This window comes from Aedes albopictus, chromosome 3 (assembly GCF_035046485.1).
Source record: "Aedes albopictus strain Foshan chromosome 3, AalbF5, whole genome shotgun sequence".
Lineage (NCBI taxonomy): Eukaryota > Metazoa > Arthropoda > Insecta > Diptera > Culicidae > Aedes > Aedes albopictus.
The window spans coordinates 98,385,281-98,412,689 of record NC_085138.1 but is presented as its reverse complement, the minus strand read 5'-3'; the positions used below and the strand labels follow the sequence as shown (position 1 = coordinate 98,412,689).

Here is a 27,409-nt window from a genome sequence, read left to right as displayed (position 1 = left end):
GCTAGCGCGTGAATGATCAACCGGCGCGTCACGCGTTTCACGTGTTTTTGTTTATGTTTTGAGATGTGCTCTGTGCTGGTGCAGTGGGTGGGGGTTGATCGGGCCGAAACGAAGAGAAAAAGCTTCCCAGAGGGGGTGGTTTTCTACAAATTTCATTGGAAGCTTTTGTCGGAGTTGGGATCCGTGCCGACACAGGTTTGGCAACACTGCGCTGTTGTGCGTCACGTCATGCGTCAAAAATCGGTGTGTTGTAAACAAAACAAGCATTTTTACCGGTTGTGGTTTGCTGTCCAGCAAAAAGTGGTGTAAAATTCATGAATTTATATTGAAAAAGGTGTTAAAATGAGGTAATAAATAGTGTAGTGAATGTGTGGGGTAAAGCAGTAAACTAAGAAACTAAATGCAAAACGATTATCTCTTTCAAACCGACAGGATAAGCGTGGACGGTTTGTTGGTGTACTTCCCGTACGAGTACATCTACCCCGAGCAGTATGCCTACATGCTGGAGCTGAAACGGACTTTCGATGCCAAGGGTCACTGCCTGCTGGAAATGCCTTCGGGAACGGGCAAGACGACCACTCTGCTGTCGCTGATTGTGGCCTACATAATGGAGAATCCGCACATCGTCCGGAAGCTTATCTACTGTTCCCGTACGGTGCCGGAGATCGAGAAGGTAATTGCCGAGCTGAAGCATCTGATGAATTACTACGAGAAGCAGACCGGGGTGATGCCGAACATTACCGGGTTGGTGCTGAGCTCCCGGAAGAACATGTGCATCCACTCGGAGGTCAGCAAGGAACGGGACGGGAAGATTGTGGACGCCAAGTGCTATGGGATGACGGCGAGCTACGTGCGGGAGCGGGCGACCGCGGACGATTCGGTTGCGGTTTGTCAGTACTACGAAGGATTCCAGGCAGAGGGGAAGGAAAGCACGCTGCCGCCGGGGGTATACTCGATTGATGATCTAAAGGAGTTCGGTCGGGAGCGGAATTGGTGTCCGTACTTTCTGTCCAGATTTGCGGTGGGTAGAAGTATGATGAAACAATTGATGTCTAGATTGATAACTTTTTATTTCAGATCAACCAAGCGCACGTGGTCGTTTACAGTTATCACTACTTGTTGGATCCCAAAATTGCTGAAGTTGTGTCCAAGGAATTGGCTAGGGAATCGGTCGTGGTTTGTGACGAGGCTCACAACATTGGTAAGTTTATCCTAAGCGAGAAATCAGCATCATTATCGTAGAAAGGATTTTTTCTTAAAAAAAAAAGGCATGCCTAGGGTTTTTTGCCCTATTCCCGGCACAACATGTAAACAAAATTATTCATAACCTAAATTCACAACGAAACGACTGTTTTCAACCACTTCTTTCGTCTGAATCAAATACCTTATTGATTGAACTTGTTGTTAGCAGTGATTGTTGTGAAGATTTTCTGTCGGAAAGTTGATTTTGAACGAGTTTACTGCACCTAGTCCAGCACCAATTCTCGGCACCAGTGCCGAACTTCCAGCAAAATCAAATGGGAAATCACTTCGGCACCCATCTTTGTGCTGCCGAAGTGCACCCGTCTGCGAGTAATATTTGTTTTGAGCACTTGTGCGGCTTCAGAGTGAAAGTGTAGCTCTTTGACTGTGGATTCCGTTGCGAAAAGGTTGCGGGAGACGATTACCTACGGAAGGGCGTTCGGAAAATATGCGGCAAGTGATATTTTGCTTTGTTTTGCTGTGAGGTGCCGGAAATTGACGCGGGTGCCCAAGTAGTTCGAAACCCTATCTGACGATAAATTGGATAATTTGAGGCAAATTCTTGGAAAAAATCAGGCAAAATTTCTTTGCTATTTTTATGGCAGAAAACTTCTGTCTGGGTGTCTACTAACTGAAAAAAAAAACTTGGAATAGTTAGGAAATGTTGGGTCTGTGTCATTTAGCATAAAGCCGTTTGGCATAAGGTCACTTGGCATAAAAACTTTTGGCATAACGGTCATTTGGCATAATGGACACTTGGCATAATGAAGAAGGGTGCATTTCGATTATGTCAAATGTCCATTATGCCAAGTGACCGTTTTGCCAAATGGCTTTATGCCAAGTGACCTTATGCCAAATGACTTTATGCCAAATGTCCCGCTCCGGGAAGTGTTGTAACACATAAAAAAGTTTTGCTGAACACTACAAATGTATCGTGCCCCCTGTTGGGCACAATACGGACAACTGTTAACAGAACCCTATAAATGTTCATTTTTTTCCGCATCGATCCCCACATATGGGAACTATAAATGGGATACGAAAAGTGAAATGGAACATTACAAATGCACAAAACACAAACATGCAACACTTATGTTATCTAAATAGATCTAGTCAATCCTGTAATCGTATTTCTCAGGGTGGCCACCGAACCGGGAAAAACGGGAAAACCGGGAAAAAGACGGGAATTCGGAACGACCGGGAAAAAGTCGGGAATTTGGAATGATTACCGGGAAAATTGTTGTTAAGAGTAACTTGATGTACATATTTGAATGTGTTGGGGGATCGCGGTTCGTGGGTTGAGTTTTTACCGTTTACAATCCTACGTTGTGTGATTAAAAGTTTTGTGCACTCGCGAATCCACTTTCTTTCCTAATTCCACGGAATTCCTCCTAGTATTTGTCCACCAGAATCCTTCCACTCCTTGCACTTCCCAATCTTCCTTTTTCTTCCACCAGAATAATTCCACTGTCCACACAATTTATATTGAAATTAAACCGAAATTTTATTCTTCGTAAAAAATAACTACAATCTTTATTGGCTTAGGAAAACTCGCGCGCGTGCACTAACCGTGTTTATTGCATGGATATCGTTTTAATACTATCTAGGAAGTTTTCAGTTTGTGCTGTCCGAGTCTCATCACTTGGTGTTTTTTTTTTGTGTAGTGATTCGTGTTTAATTTTACAATAGTGTATGTGTTTTGTGAGTGTCTCTTATGGGTGTTTAGTTATAACAGTTGAAATACTAGGGTGGACTGTTTAGAGATATTGCATGCTAGTTTTAGGTTACTATTAGGTTCAAATTCAATACTAACTATAAGTTTTAATTCAGTACTAACAACTAACATTCCGGCCCCCTTGAAACTTGTTTCAACTGCTGGCTCCTAACATCTCAAATTACTAACACTACTAATTCATTACTAATCTTCTGTGTCATCCTTGTCTGCATCGCTGGGTAGAGGGCAGATTCGATTGACTGGCCGCTTGTATGTCCCTTTAGATGTCCGAATCGTTACTACCCGGACGGTTCCATCAGCGCCAGGATGAACCTCGATGATCCTCGCCAAGGGCCATTGAAGCGGCGGCATGTTATCTTCTCGGAGTACTACGATGCTACCGATGCGAATGGGGCTTGGTTGGAGATTCTTGGTTGATTGTTGAAGCCCAGTAAGGTACTCTCGACTCCAGCGTTGCCAGTACCTTTGGAACATCTGCTGCCGTTGCTGATAGTGGGTTAGGCGGTTTGAGGGTATGGCTGTAAAATCGGGGTCGGGGAGTGCCTTCATGGAAGTCCCGATCAAAAAATGGGCTGGGGTGAGGGCATCGATATCCAACGGGTCATCGGACAATGGGGCTAGAGGTCTTGAATTGAGGGCGGCTGAGATTTGTACGAGCAGGGTGCAGAAATTCTCGAACGTGAGCTGGTGGGATCCGACTTCCTTCTTCAGGGCAGTCTTGGCAGAGCGCACTGCGGCTTCCCAGAGACCTCCGAAATTGGGAGCCCGTGGAGGAATGAAGTGCCACGATATTCCTTGTTGTGACAACTCAGATCCTATTTCTTGCTGTCCGGATTTACTGCTCAGCGTTTTATAAAGCTCATACAGCTCGTGCTTGGCACCTTGAAAATTCGTGGCGTTATCGCAATGAATTTCGCTTGGGATACCGTGGTGCCCAACGAATCTGCGAAGTGCCGAAATGAAGCCAGACGAAGAGAGGTCGAGGGCGAGCTCTAGATGTATAGCTTTCGTCGTGAAACAGATGAAAACTGCGATATACACCTTCGGTGGGGCTCCTCGTCGGTGGGACGGTTTCAAATAGAAGGGCCCGCAGTAGTCGACGCCGGTTATTAGAAAAGGTCGAGCGGGGCGGACTCGGGCGGACGGAAGTTGTCCCATAGGTTGCTGAATCGGCCTCGGGTTGAAGCGAAAGCATCTATGACACTTTCGAAGAACGGATGTCACAGTTCTTTTCCCATGGATTGGCCAGAACTCCTGCCTCAATACAGCGAGCGTGGCCTGATGTCCTCCATGGTGAATTTGCTGATGATGATGCTCAACTAGCATGCGGGTCAATGCATGCGCTTGTGGAAGAACCGCAGGATGTCGTGTTGAGTACTCTTCAAGCGAGTGACGAAGACGACCACCTACTCGAATGATGCCATCCTTGTCCATAAATGGTCGAAGAAGTTTCAACGGCGATTTGGTAGGGACTTGATAGCTCTTCTTCAACGATTTTATTTCTTCGGAGAAACATTCCTCCTGGGCTAATCGCACTAATAACATTTTAGCGACGTTGATCTCCTGGGCAGTCAGAAATACCTGAACGTTACGCTGGTTCGATGTCCGGCAGTTGGCTGCAAATCGTAAGCAGCGAGCAACCACTCTGACTAGCGGAAGTAGTGACGATCGAAGCGAGAATACAAAGTTGGGCTCTCCAGCTACTGCATTTGCTTGCACCACGATACGGCGCTCCATATCTACACCCTTCGGAATGGGTTCGGGAGATTCGTTCAGCCATTTGGATGGTGTCTCCTTTAACCATGAAGGTCCACTTTTCCAGAGGTCGCTGCTCAGGAAATCCTCAACAGGTACTCCTCGGGAAACTAAATCAGCGGGGTTTTCCTTACCCGCCACATGTTGCCAGGGATGTCCATGAGTTGCACTCTGAATGGTGGAAACGCGGTTTGCAACGAACGTTTGCCACGTGTTTGGTGGAGATTTCAACCAGTCTAAAACGACTGTGGAGTCCGACCAGAAGAATGACCGTACGCCATCCATAGATAAGGCTTTGACGACGGTCTGGTAGAGACGTGCAGCCTCTCTTGCTGCACACAACTCCAATCGGGGAATTGTCAAGCGCTTTTGTGGTGCGACTCGAGATTTCGACGATAGAAGTTCGATTCGTATGTTCCCTTGTTGATCAGCAGAGCGAACGTATATACAAGCTCCATACGCTCGGTCCGAAGCGTCAGCGAAGCAGTGAAGCTGTACGTCGACGTATTTTGCCACGAAGGCGAATCTAGGGATGCTGAATTCAGCCAGCTTCGATAACTGGCGATAAAACTCCTTCCATTTCTGCTCCAATTGTTCCGGGACTGGGGCGTCCCATCCGGTTTTCAGCAGCGACAGCTCCTGCATAATGATTTTTGCTGTCACCACTATTGGTGATATTATTCCGAGGGGGTCGAATAGTCGTGCGATTGCTGACAAAATGCTCCTTTTGGTCCAATCACCTTCACCTTCTTCAATATTGAACAGGAACCGCAGCTGGTCCGCTCTCGGTTCCCACGTAATACCTAATGTTTTGATCCTTCTTCGGGACTCAATTCAAAAGTTACCGATAGGCTAGTTCCTAACAGGTTCTCAGGAATACCAGCCAAAACTTCCGACCGGTTTGAACACCATTTCCGTATTGGAAAACCTCCTTTGGCCATCAATGCCGATAGTTGTTCCCGTTGAGCGATTGCTTCGGCAACGCTTGCAGCCCCTCCGATGTAATCGTCAATGTAAATGTCCTCTTCCAATGCTGACCTAGCGGGAGTTCCTTCGTCCATCGCAAGCTGTTTCAAGGCCCGCGTCGCCAGAAATGACGACGGTTTTAATCCGAAGGTGACCGTAAGCAACTCGTAAACCTCGATCGGGCTGTCCTTCGAGAAACGAAAGAATATTCTGAGTCGAAGAGGATCCTTTGGGTCATGATACACTTGCCTGTACATTTTCTCCACGTCTCCCACAAGCGCCACTTCATGCTTGCGGAAACGTATCAGGAGGTTGAGAAGATCGTCCTGAATAACCGGTCCCTTCAACAAGACGTCGTTGAGGGAGTAGCCACTGTCTGTTCGCGCTGAAGCATCGAATACGACGCGAACCTTAGTAGTTGTGCTCGCTTCCTTCAGTACCGCGTGGTGCGGTAAATAGAAAATTTTTCGATGATCCGTTCCGTTGGAATCTACGAGCAGTTCGTCCTCCGTAATCCTGCGCATATGTCCCATCTCCAAGTACTCCTTCATAAAGGCATGATACTGCTCCTCCAAGTTCGGGTTCGCCCTCAATCGGTTCTCCAACTTTTCATACCGGTTCAATGCCATCTTCCTAGAATCACCCAGCATTATGAAGTAGTTGGGATGTTTAGGAAGTTGAACCACATATCGTCCATCCTCGTCCCTTGAGTGCGTACGCTTGAAGTCTTCCTCGCAGTCCTGCTCTTCCTTAGACCAGGCTGGTTGGTCATCGCAGCTATCCACCTTCCAAAACCTTTCCAGAAGCTCCTCTAGATTTCCGGAGGTAGTCACTGTACAGCATCGAACAGATCTCCTTTGCTGCAGACTCGAATCTCTGCCGGATACAATCCACCCGAACACGGAATCCACGAGTATTGGTAGTTCGGGACCCAAAACGACTCGTTTCATCTCCCTCTCGTAGAGGAACCTGAAGAAATGATCAGCCCCCAGCAGCAAATCGATGCGTCCGCTGATATTGAATTGAGGATCCGCCAGCGGAAGGTCATTTGGAATCTTCCAATGCGAAATTGGAACCGTTACCGATGGTAGCTCAGAAGTCACTCGCTGCAGAACAAGGAAATCCAATCCAACCGAGAATTCGTTGACTCTGGAACTAATCGTTGCACTGACCGCGTGTTTCGCCGTTGATTCCGATTGACCAACACCAGTTATAGGAACGCATATGGACCGCCGCCTAAGTTTCAGCATTTGGCACAGTCGCTCGCTCATCACGTTGACCTGAGACCCGCTATCCAGCAACGCTCGAGCCAACTGCTTACCACCACTCACATCCCGTATCGTCACAACCACCGTAGAAAGAAATACGCTCGAACCCAAACTACCCTGCTTAGTTCCCACACTATACGCTCCTCTAGACGGCCCTGCTGCTGCCTCGCTTTGATCTTCTTCCGTTATTTCCGCCGCAACGTGCGACCTTGCTACGTCGCTCCTTTTCCTCGAACCATTCGCTGGACCGTTGCCTTCTGAGGTGTTGTTATCGCTGCTTCCGCTACTAGGTTGGAATCCCGGATGTATGAGAGAGTTGTGCTTTTTCCCGCATGTCTTACAACTGAACTTGGAGTTGCAGTCACGCACCCAGTGACCGGACTTGAAGCAGTTGCTGCATAACCGTTTGCTGTTGACGAAGTCCAGTTTCTCTTTCAGTCCAAAATTCTGGAATTTGGCACACCGTACCAGATAATGTTGCTCGCCGCAACACTGACACATGGGGTCACTCCTTCCGTTCTCCATGGACGCATGTACCGCCAACCGCTCTCGCTTAATGGGCGCCTTCGGTTGAATACCACTGACCTTGCTGCTGTTGGACTGCACCGCATCCAACACTCTTGTTCGCTTCTCCAAGAAATCTACCAACGCTGTAAACGTTGGATCCCTTAATGATGCTGCGTGATCCTCCCACAGTTGAAGGGTGTGCGTGTCCAGCTTCGAGCACATCCAATGGACAATCATCGCTCCCCAGTGTTCCGTCCTCTCGCCAAGCTGCTTCAAAATCTTCAGTCGCTGATCGAATTCGTCCACCAGTCCATGTATCCGTACCGCAGATTCCCTGTCAATCCGCGGGAATTCCATGAGCGCCTGAAGATGACGCTTCTTCAGCAGGTACTCATTCGAGTAGCGCTTTGATATGGTATTCCATGCTATGGCGTAGTTGTCGTTGGTGATCGTGAGAGACTCGATCAGCTTCGCTGCCTCCCCCTTCAGAGCAGATTTCAGATAGTGAAATTTCTGCACGTCTCCGAGTTCATGGGATTCGTGAATGAGCGAAACGAATGTCGACTTGAAGGAAAGCCATCCTTTATAGTCTCCGTCAAACTGTGGCAACGAGATTTGAGGAAGACGAACCCCTGTATGCATTCCCAACGCGCTGTTGTTACGCATCGAGTTGTCCAAGTTTGGTACTTCTGGGACCGGTGTCAATTTCTCCAGTAACGCAGCCCTAATCTCGTAGTACTGATTTTCGAATACTGCGTACGCATTATTCGTATCCTGCTCAAGCTCACCCTCGTTATCCAACTCGCAAATTTCTTCTTGCAGCTCGTTGAATTCTTCCCAAGATACCTCTAACTTGTCCAGCCTTGACTGAACGTGCCCATACTGTGTGTCCGGATTATAACCCTCCAGAAACTGCATATGCCGACGCAGAGCCGCAAAAAAGCGCTCGCGTTTCTTGATTTTGTCCTTAATTCCCCCAGCCATACCCACACTATCAGATCCGCAATACGTGAATCAAGCAAAGCACCGAGAATGATAAAATAAAAGAGACCCAGGAAGTACCGCCGGCGATGATAGAAAGTCAATGGACAGTCACTCACCTGTGACCTGTCCAAAACAGGCCTTAGAAAATTAATCAAATCGCCAAAAATCCGGCCCCCGTGACCAAATCGTCGTCTTTGGTACTCAGCAATATCAATTGGTCCTTCGTTGCTTCAGTTGATCGGATAAAAGAAAGAAAAATCTTACGCAGTATCTCCCAATCGGTTTAGAAATGTTGGACAGCTACTAACCTGTAGCCTGTCTACAACAGGCCTTGAAATAAATTCAAATTTTCGCCTCTCACCGCCAAAAGAAAAACGTTCAATGTGCATGCAGATGTGCAGCACTAAACGCACCCCGATACCGTCCAATCGTCCCAAAATGTTTAGATATCGCTTACCGCCTCGCCCGTGTCCAAACCTTTCTCGTCGCGTCTGTGGTTGTCTGCTGCTTGATGTTGTTGTTTACAGCCTTCGAAGCACTACCGTGGCCGATCCCGATGCAATCGATTCCTCGCAGATATTCGGAGATTGTTTATAACCGACTCCGATTCACCAATACATAGAAGGGCAAAAAGAACCAAATAGCACCAGCCAGAGATATGTAATTTATTGGACAGGCACTCACCTGAGGCCTGTCGTCAATAGGCCTTGTATGCAGAAAAACAACCAGCAAACAGCTCTACACGGTATTGGTACAAGCGAGTATACCGATCCTTGACGATCGTGATCCGACTGCTCACGTGTTGACACACCAATGTGAGCCGAGTTGCATTGACCAGCCAGGTCACCGACGATATGCCCAGCGCAGCCTCCCAGTTGCTAATAGCCGATCCAGGCGTTGAATAAAGCGCAGTTTCGAGTTCGAAAGGAATCGCTCAAGAAATTTCTTGAGTGATTCCTGGCAGAAAATTTCTTCGGCGACTGCCATTTGAACTTTCATTTCTTCGCTACTGCGTACTGCGATCGAACAAAAACCGGTTTCTTGAGCGATTCAGGCAAGGAATTTCCCATGCATCAAGATAGGCTGAGAAATTCCTTTTGAACTGCAAACAGTGCTTAAATATGCACTACGTCGTTCCCGTATCTCACAGAAAAGGAGAAAAATAGATCCAAGTAGCACCGTACGAAAACAGTTTACAGTATTAGGACCACCACTCACCTGTGGCCTAATTCAATTAGGCCTTATATAAAAATGTAAACACGCCTGTCCGTATTGGTAATCCGAACGAGCACGTGCTATCACCGAATCCAAACGAATCCAGCCGATGTCGGTATAAACAGATCCAGCAGAGTAGCTATATCATTCGACCGTTTCGAATGACAATAGCGCCGCACGCAAGCCAACGACCATCCAGTGCACACCGACCAAATGATAGCTACGCTTTCTCCTGTACGTTGTGATTCCCCAGCCTCGCAGATAGAACACTTCACAGAACGTCGATCGCGCACCTCACAGGAAGGGAGAGAAAAAATCCCAGTAGCACCGTACAAATAGATTGGAGCAATAGGAATGCCACTCACCTGTGGCCTAATTCAATTAGGCCTTGTATTCTTAATATTGCCCAATGCAGCGCCGCGGGGTGTAGAATCAATCAAGCGACTCAATGTATTGCAGCTTTTTACACCGTTAACAAAACCAAAAGAATCCGTTGCGTGTTATTTGCGCGGAATAGTTGGGTACGCGAGTGATGAAATATTTCGCCGTTCTTCTTCACTGCACTTTTCCAAAGTTTGGATTCGAGAAGTCCAAAGTCTCAGTCCCAAGAACAATACCACAATGGCCCAATTGTCTTCCCCAAAGACCTTCCAAACTCAACCGCCGATCCTGGTCACGGCACCAAAAAAATGTTGGGGGATCGCGGTTCGTGGGTTGAGTTTTTACCGTTTACAATCCTACGTTGTGTGATTAAAAGTTTTGTGCACTCGCGAATCCACTTTCTTTCCTAATTCCACGGAATTCCTCCTAGTATTTGTCCACCAGAATCCTTCCACTCCTTGCACTTCCCAATCTTCCTTTTTCTTCCACCAGAATAATTCCACTGTCCACACAATTTATATTGAAATTAAACCGAAATTTTATTCTTCGTAAAAATAACTACAATCTTTATTGGCTTAGGAAAACTCGCGCGCGTGCACTAACCGTGTTTATTGCATGGATATCGTTTTAATACTATCTAGGAAGTTTTCAGTTTGTGCTGTCCGAGTCTCATCACTTGGTGTTTTTTTTTGTGTAGTGATTCGTGTTTAATTTTACAATAGTGTATGTGTTTTGTGAGTGTCTCTTATGGGTGTTTAGTTATAACAGTTGAAATACTAGGGTGGACTGTTTAGAGATATTGCATGCTAGTTTTAGGTTACTATTAGGTTCAAATTCAATACTAACTATAAGTTTTAATTCAGTACTAACAACTAACAGAATGTTTACACCTCATCGAAAATCTGCAAAATCAAAGCCAAGCCAAAATACTCCTGGGATACTTCTACGAAATCCCAAGGAATTCGCCTGTGCAATCACTTGGAATTTCCAGAACATGGGATTCTTCAAGAAGTTTCTTCTAGAATTCCTCTAGGTTTTTGTACCGCTTGATTATCTGTTGGAGTTCGATGAGATTTTTTCGAGGAAACAGTTTCTTACATCTGAGATTTTTTCAAAAGTTTATTTTTGGATTAACCCGTTTCCTTTCTTGAATTTATTCTAGTTTTTTTTAATAGATAAGAAAATCATAACCACTAAACTGTGTTTTAATCAAGACAACCTATTACCGTCAAGGTACCATTCACCGTGGATCTAAGAGGATTCGGGGCAAATAAGGGCTGTCATTTGACACCAGTCTTATAAACATTGTTGGTTTAGCTTTTAATTGCCTTCATTATAGGTTAAAATTAAAGCAATATCCACAGAAGTAGAAAATTTTTCACAAAATTTGGTGATATAGTACATTTAGTAAAGGGTAGTAGGGTCGCCTAATTCCGTGGTAGGTCACCATTCACCGTGGTATTAGGGACCCACCCAACTAACATTTATTGTGAATGTAAACGTCAACAAAGCGTCCTCAATACGGCTTGATGCTGAGTTACTGTGTTGTACATATAGATGGAAGCTTCTATGCAAGCCCTATACCAATGAATCTGGCGAACTTAATCAGCATGTAGGGTCATTCGCCAATTGTTGAACGGTTAGTACTGGCATTTTTGTTTTCGTTTATTTTTCCGTGCATAATTCCACTTTAGTTGAAAAATATCCAGCGAACGTCTAGATCTACTTATTCCTTATACTGCCCATTGGATTTGTATTCCCTTAAATTCCATTTTCTAAGAGAAAATAGAACATTTGTATGGGAAGTCTGTAACCCAAATGTTGAACGCTTCCTTAAGCTTGCTCATCCTAATGTTGGACGGTTCTCGCTAATTGTTGAACGGTTAAAGCTTTGTTCGTAATTGATGACGTATAACCCGACATAAACCTATCATTCACCCGCTTTTATTTTGGGCACCAAACCCAACATAGACTCAACAGTTATCCGATGTGGGTCCAACAGTGGTTCAACATTTGATAAAATTTGATCCGACATTGACCCGACATCCAATATTTTTTCACTCTGGCGGATTTTTTTCCGGGTTTTTCGTGTTTTGCACCCAGTTAGTCATTTCAGTGACAATTCATTCAAATGAGGGAGCGTTCATAAAATACGTCACGCAATAATTGTCCATTTTAACCCCCCCTCCTCCTATGTCACACTTTTTGTATGGGACCTCTGATTTTTTGTACGGGTCGTCACACTTTGCTGAACTCCTCTCACCTCCCCCCTTCCCCCTCAAAGCGTGACGTAATTTATGGACGTTCCCAAGGAATCGCTTCCCAATTGAAGAGAGCTCTAGTGGACTGAAAATCGTTTTAAACAGAACTAAATGCAAAAAAATGGCTGAAAAGATTTGACTAGAAGCGAAAATGACAGAAGAAAAGAACGTATTCGAAAGCCCCTGAAATACCCCTGGAAACCCATGGGACCCAGTCAACTCCCTAGAATACCCCTGGAACGACCATGAAATTCTTTGAAAACCCGTGGAACGCTCCTGAAAAAGTGAAGTGAAAAAAAATATCTGGCAGTCATGCTAACATCGTAGGTTATGCTAGTGTTCAACAATTGGATCTTAGCTGCATAATGATAGTGTGATAAGAAAAATATTTTTTTCAAATGAAATTACAGTGAAAATGTGCTTTTAAACAATGTTAAACTGTTAAGGACATCCTTCCAGTTATTGTAACTATGGTGTGACTTTGATATTTGTGGTCGATTTGCCAGCAAAACTTATTTCATAACAGCAATTTCTTAAAATTAATCTTAAGAATTGTGCAGTTTTCGTGTCATCAGCGGTACAAAATTTTCAATCGACATTTTTGACGTAAAATATGTATGATTTTGTAACTTTTTTGGAGCAATATCATGACACACATGTATACGCATCTAGATCATACGTTTACGTTGATGGAAAACTACTTAAGTTAAATTTATAATAACATTTTCAAAAACTGTTCAACATTTGGGTAGTGTTCAACAATTGGCGAATTACCCTATATGCTGTGCGAGAAGCTTCTATGCCACCAAGTCATAGCTCTTTTCTCGGCTCCTATGTAACCACTAACTGAATAACATCTTGAGAAGGCGCTTTTTCAGCCTTTTCGCAGTTGTTAAATAATAGTTATACGGCATCCCCAAATTGCGTTTAAATATAATTAGGTTATGGATATCGTGACGCAATACTTGTGGAACTGGAATTATCACTTTTAAAATTCAATAATTAAAGTACTTGCCGCTATTTGGAATCGAACTCCCGATCTCCGTATCCACTGGTCCCGATGATGTCCTCGCTGCCACACTGCTATATATAAATAACATAGAAAATAGCCCGTTTTGTTTTACTTCAGACAAGGCTTCATAATTGTGCCACAAGAAACCTTACCCAACTTCATCTTGCTGCAAAAGCTTGTGAAACGTCAAATGCAATAATGTTTACATTGAACAAGCTGTGTGATTGCGCCAACAGATTCTTCTTCACAGCTTCTAGCTGAAAGAGTGTTCTTTAAACGGCTACGAAGCGCTGCTGTTTTGTGTTTTGGCAACATTACAAAACGTACTGTATAAAAGCAGCTGTTGTAGTAGCTGGGACTCTTACTCGATTTGCACATCTTCCGGAGAATCTTCCGGCATTGAAATAAAGTGCAATAAAAGCAACCCAAATAATTTCACAGCACAGAGATGGATAGCTGTAAAGAATTTGTGTAGTAGCTATATATCCCGCTTAACGTTTGTTTTGACAATAATGTTTACATCCGACAAGCCGTGTTGGTAAACCAACAGTATATTTATTACAGATTCTAGCCGTAATGAAATCGCATAACGGCCTTTAAAGCGCTGCTGGTTTGGGGATTTATCAGTATCACGAATTGTACTGTATAGTAGCAGCTGTTTTGTTAGTGGGGACTCCTATTCGATGTGTTCAAGTTTTCACATCTTCCGGGAAATCTCCCGGAGTTGGAATAGAGTGGAGTAAAGGCAGCCCCAGTGACAAGCAATGGATTTCTGAAAACCGAGTTTGGTAGCTGGATGGTGCTTGTTTTGCAGTCGTGTATTAGCTTATGCTTTATATTTGACTAGCTTTCCTTTTATTCAGCGTTGACTGCTTTTACTCGATGGTTACACAACAGAAAGCAAATGATTGAAGCTTATAGCGCTGAAAATGTTAGTTGGGGCATTCACCGTGTATGAGAAATTTTATTCTACTTTGTTTAAAAATGATCAAAACAACCCAGCCAAGGGAATTTTCTTCGTTTAGATTCATTTCAAGTAATAACTTACAAGATTTTATTATAAAAACGAATGTTCAAATTTTCGATTTTTTTCTAGATATATGGGACAATATGGGGTACGGTGAATGGAGACCATTGATTTTTAGGGTACCCATTTACCGTGCCTTTTTGTTTCAATTAAAAAGTACGAGTAATCTTACTTTCTTGTTAAACTTACTTCGGTAATGCAAAATACATACCTGATATGTGAATTTAATTGCTTCTTGGTGGAATAAAAACGTTACTACATTTAGTTTATCGCTTAAATCACCTTAGTGCAGTTTTAGTTTTTTACTATGAATGCAGTGAACGAGCAGAAACCCGCTTCATGTAAACACACTTTAGTGTCAAAATGATATTTTTAAATGTTTCTAATGAGCGTTTTGACATGGTAACAATACATTAGTATTGTATTGGTGAAATTGAAGGGAAATTGTCATATTATTCAATTATAATATGGAAATAATGAAAAACTATTCGAAGGCACACGGTGAATGGAGCCCCCACGGTGAATGGCGCCTTGACGGTACAATTTATTCAAGAGTTCCTTTTAAGATTCATAAAGATTTTCCTTCCGCAATTGTAACAGGAGTTGCTCCATTCTTCAAAATTTCCTACGAGAATTCTTCCCAGATTATTTTTTTTGAAATCCCTTCAGAATTTTTTTCATTTTCTTCCTGAAGCTTCCTCTGGGGTTTCCCTAGAATTTTCTTCTGGAATTCCTCCGAAAGCTTTTTTTTAGAAATCAATCAGGAGTTCTTTCTGGGATTCTTTACAGAGTTTCTTCTGGTATTTCTCCAGGATATCATTCTGTTACTCATCCATCTCCACGAGTTCTTTGCACGATTTCTGCAGGAGTGCCTTCTGAAAGTTTGATTTTGAAAACTTCCAAGAGGTTTTGCTGAATTTTATCTTTATTTTATATTTGCTTTTGGAATTTCTCCAGTGTTTCTTACTGCGTTTCCTTCAAGAGCTCTTCTTGGGCACCCTCCAGGAGTTTGTTCAAAGAAACCTCCAGGAGTTGCTTATAAAAATTGCTTTTGGAGTTGCTCCAGGAGTTGCTTTTGGACATCCTTCAGAAGCTCCCTCTGCAAATCACCCAGGAGTTCCTTCTGGATGATCTCCCAAAATTTCTTACAAAAACTTTACGAAAGCTATTTCTGGAAATACTCCAGAATCCTGAAAATCAAACTACTACGGGAGTTTTGTAATCGAGAACTCTTCCAAGAGTTCCTTGGGAAACCTTCCTGACATGTGGGAGATTATTTTGGGAATCCTTCAGGAGTTCCAAGAGAAATCCCTAGATCGAATTCATGATCCCAGACCAAAAGTTCTATTTCCTAATTGCCAACAGACTGACTAAAATCCTAAATTCCCTAAAGGAACCTCTTCCAGAATAAATCCATTAACTCGAGCGATCGCGCTGTTGTGTTTTGTACAACACGTTGAAAAAATCTCGCTTTTTGTGTTCAGTATTAGCGTGGTGCTGGCGGTGGTGGCCAACCGCACTAGTTATGGACGGTTAAGGAATCTAGAGGAATTCACAAAAGATATACAAGGTGGAATCGCTAACAGAAGTTATTGAAGAAATCCAAGATAGTATTTTTGGAGTAATCGAAAGATAAAATCTCGGACTTTGTAAGAATCTCCAGATGTAAGTTTTTGGGGGAATACTCAGTTGGACATCCTGGAGGAATCCCCGGAAACAACACCAATGAAGTTGCGTTAGGGCACCTATGCTAATGAATAAAATTTAAAAAAATGGTTCGATTATCCTCCATGTCCCGGATAATCGAGTGCGACCTTTGCTGATTTTATATGCACATTAGGTTGTCCCAAAATTGCACATGGTCGAAAAGCTTGGGGGCTCACCCTGCAAATGATAGCTAAGGGTGTTAGAAACAAACTTTTGTATGACGGCAACTTTCAAAAATGACGTTTAGAGGTCGCCCCGGCGAGATTTTTGAAAAATGGCCATTTTTCGTAATAAATTTCATACAAATATTTTTTACCGAACAAAAATTGGCAATACTCACTATTTTTATATTTCTTACAGCTTGATATGGATCCAAACTTCTTGGGAAAAATAATTAACGGCATGTTTTGCAGGTAACTTTTTGATACTGAATTTTTGAGTTTACTAAAATTTGTCATTTTTTGATATACTTTGCATTTTACCCATCATAAAAAGTATCTGAACCTAATGTTAATTTAAAACAATTTCCATAAAAAGATAGGAAATTTTATGAGGAAAAACTTTGCCGAAGACAGCATGGCGTTTTTTCTATCCGTTTTACAGTTATTCACGATTTACTATTTGGTGAAATCTGAATTTTTAGGTATTTTTCTAAAAATCTCACATTAGAACTTCCCAAAAACACATACAAAGTAAAAAATCACATATGCTCAACAAGTTTTTGTCTTGATTGTGTTATGGAATTATTTGAATTTAATTTTTTGTTATTCAATCCCTTCATATGGAAATCAACTAGCAAAGATTTCTTAAAAAGCTAGTTCTCTTGTCAAGCTTCGTACAGCCTATTGATTTTTTAAAGATATTCTCTACAAAATGTTGAGCCATATTTTCGCGTTTATCTTACTTTCCTGTCGATATTCTCAATTATTTTTCTACATTAAGACGTATGAGTCCTGAACCAGTGAAACAGCCCAGGAAACAGTGGCAAAGTGAATAAAGGCGAAAACGTTGATCCATGCCAAATTCAAATCGCGATTACGAACATCTTACGTAAGAATACCAATTTTTAGATACTTTGGAACTTAGTACAAGACATTCTGAAAAGCAGGGCATGTCTTTTTTTACATCTACTGATTTGAACTATCTTATCAACACCGAATATAAGATACACCGAGGCAAATTGAAACGGGTGGGATAAGATGAACCAGTGAGTTATCGTAATGTTATCCAAGGTTAGAACAATTTGATTATCATAACACATACACGGCATACAAAAAAACAAGGTAGGCTATTATTGGTAAACAACAGTTTTAGACGTAAACAAGTGACGTCATTTTTTTCGTCCTATCTGTTGATCAAAATGATAGGGACTACTAGAACGTTTTATTCATGTCTTTGAACGATTTGAACAATATCATTGAAAAACAAAATCGACATGTTTTGCGGAGTGTATCACCTTTTAAATGATATAGAAAATGTGCCGTGCGTTTGAATGTGTATCATGCTCGTATAAACCATTGTCAGTACATAACCGTTATAAATGCCATGGCCTACTGAGGCATCTCAAAATGGTACCTAATGATAAAGTTTCTCGCTAGTATGCGCCTTTCAAGATCAAAGAAAATGGAATTGTCAACGGAAAGAAAAATTCAATGAATGATGCTACCATAATTCCTAAGCACAATCAAGACAAAAACTTGTTGAGCATGCGTAATTTTTTACTTTGTATGTGTTTTTGGGCAGTTCTTTTGTGTTTTTTTTTAAATACCTAAAAATCCAGATTTCACCAAATAGTAAATTGTGAATAACTATAAAACGGATAGAAAAAACGCCATGCTGTCTTCGGCAAAGATTTTCCTCATAAAATTTTCTATCTTTTTATGGAAATTGTTTTAAATTAGCATTAGGTTCAGATACTTTTTATGATGGGTAAAATGCAAAGTATATCAAAAAATTACAAATTTTAGTAAATTCAAAAATTCAGTATCAAAAAGTTACCCGCAAAACATGTCGTTAATTATTTTTCCCATGAAGTTTGGATCCATATCAAGCTGTAAAAAATATAAAAATAGTGGGTATTGCCAATTTTTGTACGGTAAAAAATATTTGTATGAAATTTATTACGAAAAATGGCCATTTTTCAAAAATCTCGCCGGGGCGACCTCTAAACGTCATTTTTGAAAGCTGCCGTCATACGAAAGTTTGTTTCTAACACCCTTAGCTATCATTTGCAGGGTGAGCCCCCAAGCTTTTTGACCATGTGCAAATTTTGGGACAACCTAATGCACATCTTACCTATTATAGATCTGTCATAGTCAGCTACTAATTTTACACTTGTTTTTTTTTTTTAAGTACAAGAAAATAAGTAAAATAATGAGTGAGGGAAAGCTTGAATTATTCACTATTTGGAGCTAAATGAAAATATGTTGTAAGTAATTGTGTAGCATACGCCTTTCATGTCATCATTGGTAGTTTACTTCCATTTTTTCCATAGATGCATTACGTCAAGAATAATATTAAACTATAAATATGGTACTTATCATCCATATGATACGAAAATTGGGCGTTACCTACTAAAAAATATGCATTTAAAAAACCGGGAAAATTTCAGAAATCGTACCGGGAAAACCGGGAAAAAGACGGGGATTTTAAAACTGATATTGAGTGGCCACCCTGATTTCTTTAGGCACATTGCCTTTTTGTTCGCAGCGTTAGTTGCTTACATAGCTTGTGTTTGGTCTAGGAGTTTCTAATCCTAAGGGGACACCTAGATTCGGGCAACAACACAAGTCCATCAGCCGTTTGACACTCACAATCAGATGTAGAGTGCACAGAGTTGCTGACATTGTTGGTATGAATAAAAGAGTATTCGAATATATAGGAGTGTTTACTTCTTTCGAGCATGAGCTTTTTCAATATGTTTGTGGTTCCATGAAGACGTTGAAATGATAAATGACAGATGATCATTCGAAAAGCAAGTTAAATCAAGTAAGAATATGGATTACCATGCTAGGGGAACAAGAGGAGGGATTCAAGATCTTGCAGATATTTCCAACGATTCCGATAAGATGTTGCAAATTCCATGTGAACGCTGTTTCTTCCGGATTCCTACAAGCATTTTTCCAAGATTCAAACAATTCTTTCCAGGATTCTTTCTTATGAATCTATCTGGATTCCTGAATTCTGACCAATTTCTCCTCGACACAGGGATACTACAAAATATCTTTGCAGAATGTTTTTTCCAAAGATTTTCTGGAATTCTCCCTGAGTCCCTCGTGGTATTTTTCCCGCAGTTCCTCCTGCGTAGTGCCCAAAGACACAACAAAAGTTTCTCTGAGGGTATTTAGCAGTGTTGTCGCGGAATTTCTTCTGGAGCTTTTGTCAGGGTTCTCTTTGAAGATTCTCCGCGATTCCTTCCGTTGTTTCCCCTTAGATTTCTCCTAGAGTTGCTACAGGAGTTATGCCTGGGATTTCTACTAGAGCTCCTCCAAGAGATTCGTAAGGAGATTTTCATGAATTCTCTGCAGAAATTCCTCCCACGGTTTTTAATGAAGTCTCTTCGAGCAATTTACTTGAGTTTTCGTCTAGAGTTTCCCCTGATTTCTACAGGAGTTTCAGCTGGGATTTTTCCTAAAAGTTTTTGCGGGATTTCTTTTCAAGTTTTACTAGAGATTTCTCTCGGAGTTTCTTCAGGGATTTCTCACAGAAAATTCCTCATGGTGTTGGGATATTTGCAGAATCTATTTCTGATATTTTTCATGGATTTCTTCCGCGTTTTCTTTCAAAGATTTTTCCAGGGTTTTATCGTAGCTGTTCAACGGATTTCTTGTAATGATTCAACAATAATATCGTTTACAGATTTTTTTCAGAGCTTTTCTCGAAATCTCTACTAGAACTTGTCCCGTGATTATGGATGCTCCGTTGGAATTTCTTTGATAGTTATTCCCGGCGTACTTGCAGGGATTTTCCGGGAGTTTTTCTTCGGAATGTCTCTTGAGATAACTCCTGAAACATTCATTTATTTAGTTAACATCAAATTCATGATAATACTGAATCAACAATTTGCCGCCATAATACTCGATTTGCAGCTGCAGCTCTCCATCCTCGGTCACGCCCAACACTCGCCAGATCACGCTCCACCTGGTCCGCCCATCGTGTTCTCTGCGCTCCACGCCTTCTTGTTCCAACCGGATGGTTAGCAAACACCAGCTTTGCAGGGTTGTTGCCCGGCATTCTTGCAACATGCCCTGCTCATTGTATCCTTCCGGCTTTGGCCACTTTCTGGATGCTGGGTTCGCCGTAAAGTGCAGCGAGCTCGTGATTCACCCTTCTCCGACACACACCGTTCTCCTGCACACCGCCAAAGATCGTCCTTAGCACGCGTCGCTCGAAAACTCCGAGTGCTTGCAGGTCCTCCTCGAGCATGGTCCATGTCTCGTACCCGTAGAGAACCACCGGTCTTATTAACGTCTTGTACATGGTACATTTGGTGCGGGGGTGAATCTTTTTTGACCGCAGTTTCTTTTGGAGCCCATAGTAGGCACGACTTCCGCTGATGATGCGCCTTCGTATTTCACGGCTCACGTTATTGTCAGCCGTTAGCAAGGAACCGAGGTAGACGAATTCTTCTACCACCTCGAAAGTATCCCCGTCTATCGTAACATTGCTGCCAAGGCTTTTCCTGTCTCGCTCAGTCTCACCTACCAGCATGTACTTTGTCTTAGCCGCATTCACCACCAGCCCGACCTTTGCTGCTCCACGTTTCAGGCGTGTTCTGCACACCGTCCATCGTTCTCAGCTTCGAGGAATCGGATATGCAACAGAGGGCATTGTCGAACCAAATTAACTACACTAGTTTACAAAATAAAACGAAAGTCGTGAACTTCTGTCAACGACCAAAATTTTTGGAGCACAATTTAATGCTGATTTCAAAACCGTCCTTCAAAAAATTTTAAGTAGAACAGTTTTTGAGTTTTTTCTCAATATCGAGTTTTACAACTTTTAAAAATATGTAATTTACTAAAATTCAAATATATTGCGTTTTGTTCAACCAATTTCAAATGTTTTTCCATAAATCAAAAGCTGAATACAATACCATTCGATCATCTGAATACAGGTGTTGCGTCAGATTGATGAAATTCAAGATATTGGCGAGTTTTAGGGACGATATCCTTAAATTTTAACAAAAATCCCAAAAAAATTTGAAGAAGTGTATTTTTTTCAATAAGAAAAAAAACAATTTAAAAATTCTTTCTCGACGATTTTTTGACATATCATATGCAGGCGAGTTACAGTAAAAAATTCAGCTCAATCGGAACATTGATTACGGATAATGAGATGTTTGAAGTGAGCGACTTTGCTTAAAAATAGAACAAAAATCGATTTCAAATCATCAACCTTCTATGGAAAGTCGAAAAAATTTCCGCTCTACTGTATTTTTTTTCCTTCGCGTTTTCGAACTCAGGGCATGATTCTACACCAAAAATGATCATCAGTTTACCGAGTTCAAAAATGCTGTAAACTAGTGCTATCAACAACTGTCCAACTAAATCGACTGTAATTTATACAGAAATACCAGAAATACCAATTCATGTTCCTCATCGCGTCGTTGGTCAGCAAGGAGATTTGCAGTCCCAACCCAACACCGTATAACATAGTGATCCAGAACCGTCAAAAATTTACCGAATCTGCCTGAAAAAGACTGCCGAATTTTCCGTGTCGCTCCAAGCAAGAGTATGGAGTTGAAGACTGGCGCATGCGCCACCGCCCGTTGCATTGCTACACACCGGAAAATTGAAGCTCAGTTCACCTGCTTCCAGCATGAGAAGTGTTTCTCATTAGCACTACCACTCATCAACTTCCTTCGCCTTCTTACTACGATACCTTCCCATCAAGCTACATGGGAACGGCAAGAGCGTAGATCTGTACGCGTTTCTAGACGATGGTCCTACGTCAACCATGCTTGGAGGCCGAGGTAGCCAACCTGTTCGGTGTAGAAGAACCTAACGAGTCGCTTTCTCCGGAATGGACGGGTGTATCGACAACATTCAATAGCGCATTGATATTACAGTTTCCGGCCCGAACGGAGATAGGCGTTTTCCTTTCAAAGCTGAGACGGTTGGACCATTGAAACTACCAAGTCAACCCATAGATTACAAAGATCTCTGTGAGAAAGACACGCCCTTTAAACACCTTCCATTAACCGCTATTTCGATATCTCTTCTCGGTTAATCATTTGTGTAGACAACGCTAGATTGTTTAGATCTCTCAAAAGTCGTGAAGGTAGTAGAGAGGCCAATTGATTGCGTCCAAAACTCGTCTTGGCTGGTACGTTTATCGCAAACATACTGCTGACATCAGATTTGTGAACTATGTGAACGTTCATGTGTGGTTGGCAGAAAACTAACTAACTCATGCACGACCTTTCCAGGCAGTTTTTGACAATTGAAGAAGCAATCATCAATCGGGCTTCACAATTAGAAGACGATAAGCGGGCGTTGAAAATACTGGAGGAGACCACCGGTCGAGTAAACGGAAAACTTTAAGCTGGGCAGCTGTGGCGATATGAAGAACCGTGTCTGCTGGGTAGTTTTTCCATGGTGGTTCGACGAATGGTGGCTCTGGAGAGGAAATTGGCAAAAGACAATTTTCTTGATAGAAAAACTAGAGGAGTACGTTGAAAAAAGGTATGCGGATCGCATCACTGCTGCAGAGCTTGAGTCTACGGAGCCGGGCCGCGCATGAGTAGGTGGTAATCCCCGGAAGCTGAAAAAGGTTAAGCTGATTTGGCTGAGACTGAGGAGGAGGTTGGCCGGTTGAAAAACAACAAAGCCGCTGGAGCAGATCAATTACCAAGCGAGCTTCTAAAATACGGCGGAGAAGCACTGGTGAGAGCACTACACTGGGTCATTACCAAGATTTGGGAGGAGGAAGTATTACCGGAGGAATGTATGGAAGGTATCGTGTGTCCCATCTATAAAAAGGGTGACAAATTGGATTGCGGGAAATATCGCGCGATCACACTTCTGAACACTGCCTACAAGATACTCTCTCAAATTTTATACAGCCGTCTATCACCGATTACAAGAGAGTTCGTGGGGCAATATTAGGCTGGATTCATGGGTGAACACGCTACAACGGACCAGGTGTTGCAGAAATGCCGCGAATACAACGTGCCCACACATCACTTGTTCATCGATTTCAAATCGGCGTATGATACAATCGATCGAGAACAGCTATGGCAGATTATGCACCAGTACGGATTCCCGGATAAACTGATACGATTGATCAAGGCGACGATAGATCGAGTGATGTGCGTAGTTCGAGCATCAGGGGCACTCTCGAGCTAGGCGAATGTGTAGAAGACCAAAAACATGATGGCAAATGACTCCAGTGGCTCCTGGGAAGAATCACTATGCCCGCCTCCCCGAATTTCTATCAACGGTGGTTGAAAGTATACTTGGACTCACTGGTGACCGCCGACAACGACACCAGCAGAGGCATTCAGAAACGCATCGTAGCAGGAAATCGAGTTTAATTTGGACTCCGGCAGAACTCTACGATCGAACAAAGATCGCCGTCACATGAAGTTAACTATCTACAAAACGCTGATTAGACCAGTAGTCCTCTATGGATACGAAACATGAAATCTACGCGCAGATGACCAACGCGCCCTTGGAGTTTTCGAACGTAAAGTGTTACGTACCATCTACGGCTGAGTGCAGATGGAAGACGGGACTTGAAGAAGGCGAATGAACCCCGAACTGCATCAGCTGCTGAGAGAACCAACCATCGTCCACACCGCGAAAATCGGGAGGCTACGGTGAGTGAGTCACGTTATCAGGGTGTCGAATAGCATCCCGACTAAAATGGTTCTCGAGAGTCATCCGACCAGTACAAGAAGACGTGGAGCACAGCGAGCTAGGTGGGTCGACCAAGTGGAGGACAATTGGCGGACCCTTCGCAGAGTGCGGAACTGGAGACAAACACAGCCATGGACCGAGTGGAATGGAGACGATTCCTACGTACAGCAGAGGACACTCAGGCCTTAGTCTGACCGGTAAGGTAAGTATGCTGTGGTGGTATGATGAACTGTGTGTGCCAGATAGTTTTTAATGATTTCGACGAATGGTGGCTCTGGAGAGGAAATTGAAGAAATACAGTTTGCTCGATAGAAGTCAGGGAACAAATAGTGGAGTACGTTGAAAAAGGGTATGCTTGAGTGTATGGAGTCGGGTCGCGTATGGGTAGTACGTAATCCACGGAAGCCGGAAAAGGTTAGGCTGCCGGCGCCTGAGTGGAAGGTGTTTCCTTCAACGATAGAAACCTGAAAAGAGCACATTATTCCATCAATTCCTTATTCACTCAAGAGATTTGGTCTTGCGTGCTCGTCGTGTATACCCCAACATTTCTAGAATAAGTGTGCGAAGGAATCTGCTGAACAGTTCTTCAAAGCGGCAAAAGCAGTCATCGAAACCCAATATGTCGATGACTGTCTCGACAGCGTGAATACGGTAGAAGAAGCTATGAAACTGATAGAAGATGTGAAATATCTGCATTTCATGGCCGGAATGGAGATTCGGAGCTTTCAACCGTTTTGCCCTTGGGAATCTAACTGAGGAAACTCTTTTTGCCTTTTTCTAGATAATGTGTGCGTCGATTCGATGAGCGTGAAGATCAATCGCCGGTTGATTGAGAAAAGTACGACCGGAGTTCACACGCTGGAGAAATATGTGGCAGAGTAGGTTTCATCAATGTTAATCAAGCCGTCAAACACACTCAATTATCATTCCATATGTTACAGGATGAAGGAAGACGACCGGAAACGACTGAACGACGAATACCTTCGTTTGGTGCAAGGCCTGAAGGATGCCTCATTTGCCCGGGAGACCGACATGGTCCTGGCGAACCCGGTGCTGCCCACCGAGATCCTCAAAGAAGTCGTCCCGGGCAACATACGCAATGCAGATCACTTCCTAAGCTTCCTGAAACGTTTCATCGAGTACATCAAATCCCGATTGCGAGTGCAACACGTGGTCCAGGAAAGTCCCGCCGGATTCCTCAAGGACGTACAGCAAAAGGTCTGTATCGAAAGGAAACCGTTGCGTTTCTGCGCCGAACGGTTATCGTCGTTGCTTCGGACACTGGAAATCACGGATCTGACCGAATTCGGTCCTCTGACGGTGATCACTTCGTTTGCCACGCTCGTTTCCACCTATACGAAGGGATTTACGATCATCATCGAACCGTTCGATGACAAGACGCCCACGGTTTCCAATCCGATACTGCACCTTAGCTGTATGGATTCCTCGATAGCGATGAAACCGATTTTCCAGCGCTTCCAGAGTGTGGTGATTACATCGGGAACGCTATCACCCATGGATATGTACCCGAAGATCTTGGACTTCGAACCGGTGGTGATGAGTTCCTTCACGATGACGCTGGCTCGGCCGTGTCTGCTTCCGATGGTAAGTTTAGAAGACCGCGCTTAACTGGAATTTACCTGACACTTCCATTTTACAGATCGTCTCTCGAGGAAACGACCAGGTGGCCATCTCGTCCAAGTTCGAAACCCGTGAGGATACGGCCGTTACACGAAACTACGGTCAGCTGCTGGTGGAAACGGCCAAAACCGTCCCGGATGGAATCGTGTGCTTCTTCACGTCCTACCTCTATCTGGAATCGGTGGTGGCTTCCTGGTACGATCAGGGCATCATCGACACACTGCTCCGGTACAAGTTACTTTTCATTGAAACTCAGGACAATGCGGAGACTTCGTACGCGCTGATGAACTACGTCAAGGCGTGCGAGTGCGGTCGGGGAGCTGTGCTACTGGCCGTCGCTCGAGGTCGCGTCTCGGAGGGTGTCGATTTCGACCACCATTTGGGACGGGCGGTGCTGATGTTCGGTATTCCCTATGTGTACACCCAGTCTCGGATCCTGAAGGCTCGGTTGGACTATCTGCGGGATCAATTCCAGATCAGGGAGAACGACTTTCTGACGTTCGACGCCTTGCGACATGCCGCGCAGTGCGTGGGTCGTGCCATTCGGTAAGTGATGGGGTTTGATTGGATCTGAGAGGTTTAGCATATTGGACATTCGGTGTTCCTACTGGAATTTCTTACTAATGTTTCTCTCCAAATGATACCTTTTTAAAACAAAAATAAATTTGTGCAGGATTTTTTTAGGAGGATTCATTTAAGTGTTCTTCTCGGGATTTCTCTTGGAACTCCTTGTACGTTTTTTTTTTCCAGAGATTGAACCGGTATTTTACAGAGAACTACCCCGGAGCTACTTCCGGAATTTCTTTAGGAGTTGCTGTCGAGATTTCTACAGGAGTTTCTTACAAGAGTTCTGCAGAATTAATTCCGGGATTCCTCCCGGAACACCTCCCAAGACTTTCTCTCAGGTGTTTCCCATGATTTCTTCCGGAGATCGCCCCGAGTCTTCTTCTAAATTTATTCACTTGATTTGCACATCAAATAATCTTAGAATTCCTCCAACATATCTTCCTGGGATTTCTTCCAAGCATTTTCCCAGTGTTTTGAGAATTCCTCCTGATTCTCAGTTCTGACCAGGTTTTTCATAGAGATTTTCGGGAATTTCAGGCTTCCTCCCGGGATTTCTCCAAAAGATGCTTCCAATATTTTTTTCTTAGAAATTCCTTCGTGATAGCTGTGAGATTACCCTAGAAATGTCTTGTAGTATTGAGAAGATTCCTCGCTAAATTCCCCAGAGAAATTATTGGATAAAACCAAAGCTGTTCTTTTGTAGGATTTACAGGAAGAGCTGTGGAAGATACCCCAGAAAACTGACTAAAAGAAATCCATTAAAGAACCTCAGGAGAAATCCAGGGAATACCTCTAAATTAGACATCAGGGAGTTTGATTAGTTTATATCTGTTCCTTTGCACTTCAACTCCATAATGTTAGCATTCTTCTTGGCATCGTCTATTCCACAGAGGTAAAACCGATTACGGTATTATGATATTCGCTGACAAGCGCTTCGGTCGACAAGATAAGCGTGGTAAACTGCCCAAATGGATTCAGGAGCATCTCACCGACAATCTTACCAATCTTAGTACGGAGGAAGCGATGCAGGTAACATTCAGATCAGGGTTTCTCAACAAGAACATTATTTAACATATTTCTCTTTTCCGGAGCAGCTCGCCAAACGATGGCTCCGGCAGATGGCCCAACCGTTCACTCGCGAGGACCAGTTGGGTGTTTCGCTGCTCACACTTGAACAGCTGCAAAGCATGGAGAAGGATAAACTGGAAAAACAAGCCCAAGGCAAAAAATAATTTTCTTTTTATTGAATAAAAAGTTTTTCCATTGTTTCTCAGACATCTAT

At 43.1% G+C, this 27,409-nt stretch overlaps 2 protein-coding genes across 2 annotated transcripts in view; both read left to right on the top strand.

Annotated features, from left to right (window-relative positions):
* The window catches only part of LOC115256313 (protein ultraspiracle), a 474,548-nt gene that overhangs the window by 285,153 nt on the left and 161,986 nt on the right, over nucleotides 1-27,409 (top strand). The gene's annotated exons all lie outside the window — the stretch shown is intronic.
* Nucleotides 206-27,402, top strand: LOC109411026 (general transcription and DNA repair factor IIH helicase subunit XPD). Its single transcript, XM_019684467.3, has 8 exons — nucleotides 206-347; nucleotides 433-1,021; nucleotides 1,078-1,201; nucleotides 24,701-24,797; nucleotides 24,861-25,524; nucleotides 25,580-26,106; nucleotides 27,018-27,156; nucleotides 27,222-27,402. Exons 1-8 carry the CDS (start codon nucleotides 343-345, stop codon nucleotides 27,357-27,359), a joined length of 2,283 nt encoding a protein of 760 aa, XP_019540012.1. The 5' UTR covers nucleotides 206-342; the 3' UTR covers nucleotides 27,360-27,402.

Excerpts from the sequence above, each read along its gene's own strand:
- LOC109411026 (XM_019684467.3), top strand. Across the intron at positions 24,798-24,860 it reads CTGGAGAAATATGTGGCAGA|GATGAAGGAAGACGACCGGA; the intron begins GTAGGTTTCATC and ends CATATGTTACAG. Across the intron at positions 27,157-27,221 it reads GTACGGAGGAAGCGATGCAG|CTCGCCAAACGATGGCTCCG; the intron begins GTAACATTCAGA and ends TTTCCGGAGCAG.